General features: G+C 34.1%; 1 protein-coding gene across 6 annotated transcripts in view; it reads left to right on the forward strand.

Annotated features, from left to right (window-relative positions):
* Positions 1-12529, forward strand: part of DYNC1I1 (dynein cytoplasmic 1 intermediate chain 1) — a 318572-nt gene extending 306043 nt beyond the window's left edge. For all 6 annotated transcript variants that reach the window (XM_003252524.4, XM_030822121.1, XM_030822119.1 and 3 more), the window contains one exon: positions 11587-12529. In XM_003252524.4, coding sequence (XP_003252572.1) covers positions 11587-11697 — 111 coding nt within the window. In that variant the 3' untranslated portion in view covers positions 11698-12529. The remainder of the gene's footprint in view (positions 1-11586) is intronic.
* Positions 12530-13378: the final 849 nt, after the last annotated feature.

Here is a 13378-nt window from a genome sequence, read left to right on the forward strand (position 1 = left end):
CAATTAAATGAAACACGGGTAGGATAATAAGTCAAAAATTAACTATTAATATACCTGAAAAGAGAGCTATTGTTGGATTTTTTTTTCAAATGATGTATGAACACACATTTTAAAGAATTAAAAATAAAAACTACTCATTGCCATGTCTCCGTTACTGAAGAGCAAGCCTTTCTATGTATATAGAGCTGACTTCAACAGCACATAGGCCAGTATGTATAGAATTATTCACATGTCCTGATGATTGATAGCCAGCCTATCTACCTGTCTCTTTTGCAGATGTGTTTTATAGAAAGCCTGCCGCCATTGTTAAGGCTTCAGTGCTGTCACACAGATGCAGCTGTCATAAATATCCCCTAACAACTATGTTTGCTGCTTATCTGAATTAGTTAGAATGCTGTTTGCAGCTCCAGTTTTGAAAGAAGCAGTTTATCTTCCACCTCCTATTATTTCTTTTTCCATTAACCTCTTCCAGGGAAGATTTTGTTTTCAGTTGTGATAAATTCACACAGGTTTCAAATCCCTGATTATATTTTACAGTAGTCAAATGATAAAATTACAGAATCATTTTCAGCTCAAAGTAGGATTTGAAGAATAAAATGGCAACTTAAAAACCATGGTTTGAGAGATGGACAAATCTTATCCTAGCTTTATTAATTTGGTATCCTATTCACTAATTGCCTAAGAAAATATGCATAAATCTTTAAATTTGAACTCTGAACTTTGATAGCATTTCAAATAGCTTGTTTGATATGACTCTTTGGGGGCCAAAAGAATAGTATTCATTTCATTACAAGTTTCAATAAGTATAATACATTTGACATTGGATATATGGGCTTTGAAAAATTCTTGGAAAAGAAAGATATGGGTTAACGTGAGAGATCAAATGTAAACTGCCAAAAAAGTAAAACATGATTTTAAATGTCCATTTGAATATATTTTAAAGCCAAAACGAAAAATCAGGAGAGAAAAGTTTATTTGTAACCCTAACAGGAAAAATGGCCTACACAATATATTTTAGAATGATGGTCAAGGTGTTACATGTAAGAACTGTTAATAAGTGCCTCAAATAGTTTCATAGCCAGCAAGAATAAGAATAAAAGAAAAGAGATTCAACGGGCCATTTTTTTATGCTTTCAACGGCAGTTTGATGTAGTGGCATCTGATAAACTGGAAGTACTGGGAGCTAAAAAGGGTTTGAGTAACACAAAATAAATACAATACAATGATGATTTTTAAGGGGATCACACTTAGGCAATGATTGTTTACTTTGTGGAACTCCTTTATGTTTTCCGGTAATACAGGGCCTACATCAATTCTCCATAAGCAGCCTGTGCCTTGAATATAAATAATTCTCCTCCTTGAGGAAGTGGGCATACAAAACACAAAACTGAAAAGTTAAACTTAGATTTGGGAGGTTAATTCAAACAAGAGTCCCTTAATAAAAAGAACTGCATTTGCAATCAGCCAGTTTTAATAACTGTGCTTTATGAATGCCTTTGTCCCCTGAGCAAGGCAAACCTGATTGCATGGCTGGGTTTTTGCAGCCTCCAGAAGAGCAGCATTGGTTTCAGCTTAGCAAGATCCAGGTATGATCATCTGAAACACTTGTGTTTCTCATTAAATGAGTGTGGCCTTTAATTTCCTAGATTCTTGAAGGCCTTTGCAAGTACTGGCTTATTCTTAGGTGGATAAACAACATTATTTTCTTTAGCTGATACCAAATACTTCCTTTTATTTTCTCTCCTTGAGAAAGAAAGGACTTAGGCGTAAATTCTTCCAGTGATACCAAACATCCAGATAAAATGTGAAAATCCAAATACCTGGTTCTGTCGGTAACATCTAGATAGCAGTTGATGGCATAAGAACAAAGCATCAAGCTTTTCAACTGGATTTTTCAGTTTTTCCTTGAATTTTTAGTGTTACAGCCACAATGCTGTGCTATTAAGTCAAGGGGCACAAAGATATATTTGTGTGGGCAGATTTGGGATGCTAATAAATATAATTATATAAAATAAGCCACTTCGAAATAATATATTAATTCATTTGTCATAACAAATTATAAGTATTTGAAATTAAATATTTTGGGTAAAATCTATGATTGTAATTTTAGTATTAACTTTATTTCTTCTGGGAAAAGTGCTTAATTTAAAAAAGAAAAGGCGCAATTAATTCCAATTAATGTTGTAAGTATTCATCTTATAGTATGTGTAATAGCTGTGGCTTTCACTTTGATAATTATATATGTAAAAGACCATGATTAAACTAATTATTATATAAATAGTATGCTTATTCAGGTAGCATTAGTATATGAAAATGGACTTATAGGATTAATATCTTCTCAAGCAAATGTTTTTTCTGAATTGATAAGAAATACTTATGACTTCATGTATTATGGAGTAGTTGACTCAATGAAAAGAAAGCTCTAATATCTAATATTATAAACAGCAAATTAATGTGTGTATAGTAATTTGCAAAATTCAGTGAAGTTCATATATTCTCATTTTGGTGATAAATGATCTATGAATATAAACCTTCTGAAAGAAGAACCAGTTTGTATAATTAATCATCTTCATGATTCTTCTGTGGTTTCAAACTGTCATCTTCAATGGCAGTTTGGATTATGAAGCAGTTGTTAATTATAGTGTTAATTTTTTTATGGCTGACAAAATTGTGTTTAGTTCTATAATTTCAAAATTGCTAAATTTTATCTTGAAAAATTGCTGCTTAGAGCAGTAGCCTCAAATCACAGCTTTAAAAGCTAAATGTGAAGTCTCTCCAATCATCTGTGAATCGAGATTAACCCAGGCCTGTATGGAATGTAGTTGTTTCTTACATGTGTATGTGTGCTACTGTTGGTATATCTAAAATATAATACATAATCAAATATCTGCTTATGCACATTTCCTGTGTAAATATTTATACACCATGTAGGTTGGACTTGAAAAGTGAGGAAGTGAATGAATCATTATATTTCACTTTCAAGGAAAGCTTACATGAATTTTTGAGAATGTCAGCTATCAGAACATCTTCTAAATTTTAAAGCATGAGTTACTTATCATTTAAGAAATATCCAAACTGCTAACATTGTAAAAGCAATTTCATAATTTTAACCTAGTAGATAAAACAGTGGCCCATTTCTAAACTCTTTCTCCTAATAGCCAACCAATAGTTTCTCAATTCAGATTAAATTTTTTATTTGTATTGGTCTCAGCATTAAGGGCCCTTAGATAGAAAGTTAACATAAACCAATATTTTTAAAGTGAATAAATAAATAAGAAAGTGAACACCTTCTAGTATTATTTTAAAAAAAAAAGTTACCCTTGTGACTTAAAAAAAATTCAGATTGTCAGCCCTCCCTTGATTATCACATTCCTCAGATTTTTTTTTTAACCTTTGGAAGACCTCATCCACAGAATTGTACACAAAGTGGTTATTTGACGATTGTCTATTAAAACACAATAACCCAGTCTAGCAAAGTGCCTGGCACAAAATAGGCACACAATAAATATTTGATGGGTGAATGAATGATTCACATGTGAAAATTTGAGCAAAAATTAAGGGAAAACTTAATTTTTTAGAACATTCAGGATGTAGCCTCCAAGTTGGCTACAGATTGATGCACAGGAAAAAAATTACTTAACTGTAGTTGCACGGAAAAGGATATTTAGAAAATATCTTTAGAAAAGAGTGCTTATCCTTCCCCCCAATCTCTTTCCCAGTTTCCCTCCCCTCCTGTGCTTTTAAAAGTGAGCAGTTGGCCACTAGTGTAATAAAAGCATAACAGTTGATTCAAACAGTTGTCAAACCACTGGGAAAATGCTTCCTTTTCATTGTGCTTTTTTTGGACACTATAGATATGGTAAATCATGAACTGCGTTATAAAAATACCTCTTTTATGCCCAAACATTCAGTAGGAGGGAATGACATTTCTTTTATTACCTTGGTAAATGTTTTTAAGGTGTTTAGCAATAAGCCTTCTTTTTGTCAAAACTGCTTAGACGCAGCGGTTGCTAAGAATTTATTAGAAAACCTATAGTTAATAATATCAAGAAAAGAAGGGATATGTGTTTAGTAGCTAATATGACAGATGAGCTTGTGTAGCACATGCTTTTGCGTTTTCCTACCATTTTCTTGATCTTTTGTGTTATGGAAGAACAAATTATTCATGTTTAGAAGGTTTATTTTTCATTATTGCCCATCAACCAGCATTTTTAGCATTTTTTCCATCTTTTGGGCAGAGAAATAGATTGTTCCAAATAGTAGGGAAAAAAATAAGGCTAAAAGATTTCTGAGGAAAGAAGGATGATAAGATTTTAATACAAATGTGAACAAGACTATTCATCTTTAGGTCTTCGTGAATTAACTCTTTCTTCGGCTATTTGTTGTTGTTGTTGTTGTTGTTTTTCTTCCACAGGTAAAACCTTCAGAATGTTGTACTGCTTCCTATAATGCTAAATTTTAACATGAAAAATATTTTACATGTTACTTTCTTAAGATAGTGTTTAAGGAGAATCATATTTCCTTCTATATTCGCTGGCTTATTGAAATTGATAGAGACCCACATTTGTTACTATTTACTTTGACTTTTATGTCCTACTTTTATCTCTTTCCTTAATTAGGTGGTAATGGATTTTTTAAAAAGTGTTACTCTAAAAAAAATGCGGTAAAAATAAACCACTCCTTTAAAGAAACGAGGGAAGAGACCTTTGGCAGAGAGGTCTGAAGCTTCATGGGTGGATGAGGGTTCCCTTAGATGGGATTTCCAGATGAAAAGAAATTAAAAAATAATCAAATACCATCTGACCACCATAGGTAAGAATGTTGCTAAATTTTACAGAAATTTTTACCTATTGACTGGTAATAGCAGACTGCTGTACAGAGACTAATGTAACTCCTACTTTGTCGACTTCTTTGAAACTGCTCTAAATAAGTTACATACCATATATCTTTTTGTGGTAGAACACTGTAGTATATTTACACCCTCTGTATATTGCATTCTGGCTTGGAATTCTGGTCCGTGGTTTCATCCATTGTTAGCTGCGATGCTAGACTCTCCCGGGAGTTAAATACAGTGGGGCTGTATTTATGTGAAGCGGGTATGCTTGGTCGTTCAGTGGCTGTTTCATTGCATATTACCTCCCACTTTGTTCCCATCTGTGTGTGTGGTAAAGGGAATTGTCCTAAAAAATATAGGCTTCCTCTGAACACAGACGTGTATTTGTATACCAGTAAGTCAACAATCTCCTGAATTTGGGTGCCATTAATAATTGTCCTTTTTAAAAGGCTTTCAGAGCTTAGAGGGGGTTAGCAGTCGTTCTGTGGAAGCCGATATACATTTCTACTTTTTCTGTAAATGCATTAAAAAATAATGTGTATTAAAGTGAAAGGAAATCTGTAAGATATCTTTTTAACAGAAAACTTTAACTTTTAGATTAATATAGAGATGAATTGTCGTGTATCTCTTGGAAATCAATGGTTAACATGATAGTCTCACACACTTTTTAAAATTACTTCATTTAATTGAAAAATTACAAAGAGGCTGATGAGCCACACATCCATGAAATATTTATCTTGAAACCTAGAGTCCTACTCACTTAATGTGTTGGCCATACTTCATGTATCTGAGAAACCAACTGAAATCAGAGTGCTTTTCTAATGTCTTAATTATGCAAGATTTAAAAAAAAAAGAAAAGTAAGCAATATCTGAGACAGATATTTTTACTATGAAAAATATTGCACTGGGATGGTGGAAGTTACTGCAGATAATGCAGCTATTTAAAATTATTATAGCTGCAATTACTAAAAAATGAGGAAGGTTTGACTGAGAACTATTCAAAATAGTTATTAGCCATGTGATTATAAAAAGGAACACATGAATGATATTTGCATGTTTAACCCCGGTTATAAAAAGTCATTTGATTTTTTTTAACAGCATGTACAGCAGTTACAAATCCTTACAACTTTAGGTAAAAATGAAGAATCCCACTATGGAAAGTGCCACAAGGGCATAGCTGGATTAGGATGTATTAGTCACATGTGAAAAATAAAAAATATGTATGTGCATGTCTACATATGTGTGTGGATGTGTCTAATTACAATAAAGTTATATTTTAAACTTGATTTTTAAACAAACAATGGAAAGTAGCAACTCTGAAAGAATTTTTCTTGTGATTTGAAAGAACTCTTTCCCTGTCCCCCGTTCATGAAAGTTAGCTATTATTAAAAGCCTGACTACTTAGGAAATTATTTGTGTATTTCAGACATAAAATGTGATAAAATATAAGGTATACTTCTAAAAAAAAGTACAGCTCTAAATAGGTGAAAAGAAGAAAGAGAAGAGGAAAGAAAGCAAGAAAATAAAAAAATTGGAAGAAAGGAATAAACATTAAGAAGGAAAAACAACATCATGTATTCAGGGTTTATAATGTACAAGCACTGTGTTAAGCTTATTACATTATTTTGTTTTATTTAATATTCAGTCCTAGAACATGGATCTTACAATTTATTTCACACAAATGAGGAAGTAAAGATCAGAAGTGTTAAAACCATACATTCCCTAAAGACATACAGCAAGTTAATGGCAAATCTGGGAAAGAAACCAGGATCCGGCTGGTGAAGCGGAAAAAAAGTCAACCCTGGCTCCATTGTCAAATGTTATTACTCCACAATCTGTGCCTCCCTTTAGATATACAGGACACCCGGGCAAGGCAAGCAAGGGTTAGACTGATAAGTTTTTTCAGGGGTGAGGTGGGACCGGGTTCAGAGGCAGCCTCCAGTCCACTCAGGCAGAGAGGAGAGGACAGATCCCTGACGTGGTCCGAGAAGTAGTGGGGTAGCCTGGGTGGTGGGGCTCTGGGAGGCTAAAACGATACATTTTCATGAATTTTTCCACAACTTTTGCACTTTTGCTTTTGCTTGTTGACCTTTTGTCTTCCAAGAATCTTATAGGTTTAAAACAATCTTTAGAATCTCTGAGCAGATGATTCAAAACACATTACCTGCCTGCCCTTCTGTCATGAAATGCTGGCGTTTCTCAAGGGGTGAGTCTTGATTGCCCCACACTAACAGGTGAAAGTTATGTGGTCTTTAGCAAATTATTTAGCTCCCTATACTGTCCTTTCCTACCTGTTAAAGAAAGGTCTACGCCCTGCTTTAACATCCTCACATAACAATCAGAATTAATTCCTAAAGAAATTTTTTTAAAAAACAGAAAAATACTGTAAAATTGGTATGTGTGCCACAAAACGTATCATTTTGGGGAGCCTGTTCAATTTGACTGACAATTTAAAGAAAAAGAATGCATGACAATCCATGATGAACTCATAGTACTTTCTTTACTTTGATTACCTTTCTCATGCTCTCCACATCTCTGTTGATGAATGGGTCAGATATCATCATCCTTATTTTACAATTGAGGCAATGAGAGGGTAAGTGCCTGACCGTTGCCAGCAACCAAGATGAGAACAGGACTTGAGTCTCCTGTCCAAATCTGAGGTTCATTTTACCTCTTTCTTATGTCCAAATTGCTACCTCAGTAACTACCTTTGCCCTTAGCTTCATTGGCTATAAAAATAGGATTGTATCATATCTATAAAAGGTGATCTCTCTTAGAGTTAAGAAGATTTTATTATCTCAGGAATCTGAGCCTCAAGTGCTTTTGGCATGAAAATGCTTTATATGTTTAGCAAAAACTTAGAAAACAGCCATTGAATCAGGAGATGGACTGGCTGTTGGTGAACTCAGTCGATGAAGCAGTTGGAATATCTGAGTCATCCCTAACCTATGATGCAGACTTCATCAGAGATGAATCTGGAGGCAGAAAATATTTCCAGATCCACTTTGACTTAGAACAATGCTGGGAAATTTTTGAAGTTTTTTTTTAATGGTGTTCCCTTAATTTAACTATACATTTTTAATTGGTCAAAATAACTTATGATCTTTTTTCCTATCACAAACGTAAATTGTTTGGAAATTATTCTAAGCTATTATTCTCAGAGAAAAAAAAATCCATAGTGATGCTCTAGATTTAGCCTTTAATGCCTTAATAGAAACTTGAAGAGATGCTGAAGCAATGTTATTAACATGCCATTTGCCTCCCTGTTACTTGCTTGACACACAACAGATATCAGGAAATGTTACAGTTGTCACTGAAGGAAGGTAAATTTTAGGCTATTCATTTTTTAATGTCAGTGAAGTTTTTTTAATGCCAGTATTCACACAGTTTGACCTACAAAAAACATAATTAAGTTTTGTCTGTATTTCATAGTCATCATATTTCAAAATGATTCACTACTGTATCTTTAATTCAAACACAGTGCCTGACATATAATTGGTACTCAGTCAATGCTTATTGAATGAGTATTGAATAAATTTATATGCAAGGTAGGACATGAGAGCAGGCTGTTCTGCAAGAAACATGAACAAAGATTTTTCCTATTTAATGATTAAGATAGTATTGGATTAAAAAATCTCCTAGAGAAAATCATAAACACATTTATGTTCTTGAGCCTCCTTTCTAGCCGTTTCTAATCAGAGAGTACCAGGTGAGAAGGGCCAGGAACTGCCAAGGGTAGGAAGGGCAGTTCTGTCCAAACGGATGCTGTTTACAGTCATGGAAACAGCAAAGTGAAAAGAGTGGCCCTCTCGTTTGTTAGGACACCTGTTTGGTCTTACCTACAAGTAATTCTAATGCCAAAAATTATTACTTTGGGTGTAGAAACAGCTTGTGAATACACATTCACACATTCAAGCCAAGATTATACTTAAAGTACTTCCCGTTGGTGATATTTAATTCTAAATTGGGGCAGTCTGCAGTTCACCTTCTAAATCTAGCATTACAATCACCTTGGGTTATTTTTACAGTCAATAAGATGAAAAGTATAATAGGATGAGGTAGATAAATTGATTTCAAGTTTCTAGAAGGAATTGTGTTTTCATCATGTTCTACTCTAGAATTTTTGTGAACCAAGAAGATAAATGTTTCTGTGAAAATTATGATACCATAAAGAGGAAAAGACTTGGCAAAACAAATATCCCTAAAAAACAAACTTCAAACATTTTGCCAATCTAAATGAAACTTCAGCAGATCAAAAAGAGGACAAGATGTGTTAGATTACTGTGACACTTTTGTGAGGGTGTATCTATATTTCTAAGGGCATGTGTTAGTATTACAGCACTATTACTCCCACTCCCATGAAGAAAGTCACATGTAGTTCACTTGCTGGCTTATGTTTTGCGTGTTTAACAGAAATATTTAAATTTGATAAAATGCATTTTTGAGAAGTTAGTTATGTAATTTTTGAGGTGTGCAATTTTATATAGTGTAAATGATACTCAGTTCTGTTCTAAACTGTATCTAGACATTTATTCAAACCTTAACGTTCCATAATCTTTACTAGGGCCGTTTGTGAACAGTCTTGCCATGACTACTACATGAAACTATATAAATACATTTACCTATTTTGTTATAGTATATAGTTTCTACACATTGCTATCAATAAAATATTGCATAGGTCATCATATATTAACTTAAATTTGTACCATTTTAACTAATAATACAGCTTTATGTTTGGGAACCAAACTCAGCTCTTTATGAGCAAGGTACTGTGTATTATTGAGACCTATTTTTTTCTCCAATATTTAAAGTTATATGAAGTTATGGGGCATTTTAGCTTTAGCTTGATTCTTACTTTATATGGGAAAAAGTTATAAATGTGTTATCATGATTAGGCTTTTGTCTCTTCTTGGGCTTTTGTTTCATGGTTATTTTTGGAAAGGCTTGCTCAGCGGTTGGAAGAAGGAAAAGAAATAGTGGTCCTATTCTTTTACATAAATGTGATACCAACTCTTTGTTGGTTATGTTTTTTGTGAGCTTCTTTGTATCGTACATTTTGGGGGCCTCGTTTTCCAGGTGCAGTATTTTCTAAAATTGAAGAGAAAAATGAAGAATCGTGGAATATAGGAAAAGAGTCCAAAGTAGGGAAACCAGACTGAGCAAAAGGGTATCAGCATCATTCAGGACTATTGTGAACTTGTGTTATTGCCTGCAAAGAAATTTGGATTCATTTCAATAACTATAGCAGCATTTAACCATTCAGAAACTCAATCATGTGACTAAGTAAGAATTCTTATTGGTACTGCACTTCGCAAAATAAGTCAAAGAACTTACTTTCCTTGCCTCTATATCATTTCCAGAATTATATTCTTGAAATATTTAGCCTTAATACCAGAACACTAATTTAAGGATATACTTTGCACAATGAAGTTGCCACTTTCCAATAAGTTTTCTTGGACAGATAGTATTTGAGAATATTATCCTTGTAATAAAAAATTTAAGTTCTAATCATTTGGCTCTGTGTAGTGAGAAATTTCCCAGCTGTAGAAGCTATCTCAAAGCTTAGGTTTATTTGCTTCCTCTTTTTTCATTAAAAAATATATTAATTGAGATGCCTGTGTGTCCTTAATGTTTATGAATATGTGGATAGTGTAGTGTAGCACTAGTACCTATAGGTGAATTACACTATATTATAGCGTAAAACTCCAAGAAAATGCGTCTACAATCTAAATCAATTTTATTCTGTGTGAAAAGCATCCAGACTTCTACTAAATCCTGTTTCTCATCCTCAAATTTTTTTTCTATCCCAGATACTTGCATTATATTTTTAAGCAATTTATTTTTGGATGCTATGCGGAGAAATCATTATCCTTTAAAATGACTAACAAAAATTCATACATTCACTTTGCATTGGAGGAGGCATTAATTTCCTCCTCACTGAATTGTACACAGAAGATATTTTGGAAATTTTATAAATCCCCCTTTTTGATGAATCAGTATAGCATACTGGCTAAGGATGGTCATACTGGAACCAGATTCCATTGACACCGATATTTGCTTGCTATGCAACGTTGGTAAGATTATTTAATCTTTCTGTGCCTCTAATGTAGGAATATGAGGCACAATAGGATTGTTATGACGAATGAGTTAATGCATGTAATGTACTTAGAACAGAACTCTTGGTAAATAATAGCTACTATTACTATTATTCATAGTTATCATCATATAAATCTTACTGGAAAGGCACAAGTACTATTTCATAGGAGGAATATTTCTTTGTATATATAAGCTGTTCTTTTGCCCTTCATACTGCCCCATCAGCAACACTTTAGAAAAAGGATTAATACCATTGACTAGGAATAAAATATACAGTTATTTGAAAATCTTGGTCATTATATGCAGTTTTTATTTGCGTGTTCACTGTAAGTCTGGTCTTCTCTTCTTATGGAAAAATGTCATTACTAAAAGCACTTTAATGTGGCTACTGTAATTGTATAGTTTACGTAGGTTTTTAAAGTTTTATAAATTCTGTGAGTGCTTTTGCTTCCAAGAGTGACATGGTTCTCTTGGTAGTTTAAGAGCAACACCTCAGGCCCTGCTTGATCCAAAGAAGAATGTTTGCTTTCCTTTACATTCCAAGGAAAACATCTGCTTTGGAGGGTATGGGGGCAAAGGGACAGTCATTCAGGCTTCAGGGCTTTCAGACATGAAAGATATCTTGTTCATCATTTCTCCACTGATTTGCTTTGCAGCTTGCAGTTCCCCACAATGATGAATGGACCCGATTTGCCAGGACCCTTGTGGAGATTCGTGCTAACAGAGCTGATAGCGAGGAGGAAGGCACTGTTGAGTTATCTGCCTAGTGGAAATGAGCCACCCCCGCTGCAGCCCCACCTTTGTGTCCTAGAGCTCAGCGTCTGCAGTCAAGTCTCTTGTATTCGGTGTCCATTCAGTATCAGCATTGCTGTGACATTTTGGGTGCCATATTGTGCCAGCTTTGCTCTAAGTATTCTAAATGTGTCCCAACATGCTTTCCACTGACCCAAAATTCACCACAGCATTTCTATCTTTATATTTCTGTCTCAAAAATGAAGGGAGGGGGGTTATGGGTTAAGTTGCTGCCTTTTAACTACTTAGTAGCTGTATTTAATAGCTGGAAACCTCTGGTTAAATTTGTGCTTACATGCACTCCTGGCATAGTCCTATTAAATCCATATGAAGCCAGATATGATTGGGTGCAGATGTGGTGTGCCTCATGTTATGGTACAGGGCCAAAGACTTGAGATGTGGTGTTTTACATGGTGACTCACATTATGAATGGATTTACTAGAAGAATATTGCTGCTCCTTATTTATTGTAGTGTGCTGCATGGAACGTATTTATTTGAAAGCATTAAAATAAACGATCCTAGAGCATGTGCATAATGAGAGGACTGTATTCTCTCTGCTGCTGTTGAGGTTACATTAAATTCCAAATAACAATTACAGTATGCCAGTTCCACTGAAGACATGAAATCTTTAGAGGTTTGTTGCAGTGAACGAAATGAATTTTAATGCCTATTATTTCTGGGTACTTTAACAGTATTTCAAATATCATTGACCACTAATACTTGTCATTGAAGCTAACACAGTCTGACAAAAGTCTATGATTCCTAAATATGACATCAATGTTGCCAATAAAATGTTTCAAACCAGGTCTGCACCAGTGTGAGTAAATCCTTTGCTTGGGGAAAACTTGACTGGAATTCTGCTGTGACAAGAGGTGGGAGAGATACATTAGAGCCATGTTAAAGACTGATCATGAATTTATTTGAGCAGCCAACCTGGCTGGACTTAAACCAAGACTCCTAGTTTTATTTTTATGAGGGAATGTGCGTGGTTTTTTTGGAAAGCTCCTCCTTCTCACCTTTACCAAAGCCACACTTGCCCAAAGACAGTTGTTGGAGTAAGAAAGGTAGGTTAAGATGAACAAATACCAAATGTCCTACACATTTCTTTTTAAAAACAATTTACACCAGAAAATGATGTTTATTACTATTGGACTAGGAAATATGTCTATAAACAACTTCAATAAACTTTTTTTTCAAAAGGTCATTTTATGCCCAGGGAAAATGAAAACAAATAGCGATTGAGTCATGAAAAACATTCGAAGACAGGCTTTCGGCTTTTTAGGAAGGGAATTTCCATTGGGGCTTTGTTGGTAGGGATTCCTTGAACTGTACAGTTTCTTTTATTTTTAAAATAGTGTCATGGTTTTTCTCCAAGTAGCCTACAATATTTAGATATTGAAATCCCTTGTAAACAATAAAAATTTTACAGATAACAAATGAGTATCTGAAATAGGTTTAAAAGCATTTGAATGAAAAAGTACTGGGAAAAAAAGTTTCACAGACATACAGTAAAGTACCTAAGAATAAAAATTCAAAATGCATGCATTATTATGATAGACTAAATTGAATGACTCAATGAGTGATGATGTGAAAAGTACAAAGGCCGGAGTCACTTACAGTAGGCACATAAAATGTTACAAGAACATGTGTCTTAT

This window comes from Nomascus leucogenys, chromosome 11 (genome assembly GCF_006542625.1).
Source record: "Nomascus leucogenys isolate Asia chromosome 11, Asia_NLE_v1, whole genome shotgun sequence".
NCBI classification, from domain to species: domain Eukaryota; kingdom Metazoa; phylum Chordata; class Mammalia; order Primates; family Hylobatidae; genus Nomascus; species Nomascus leucogenys.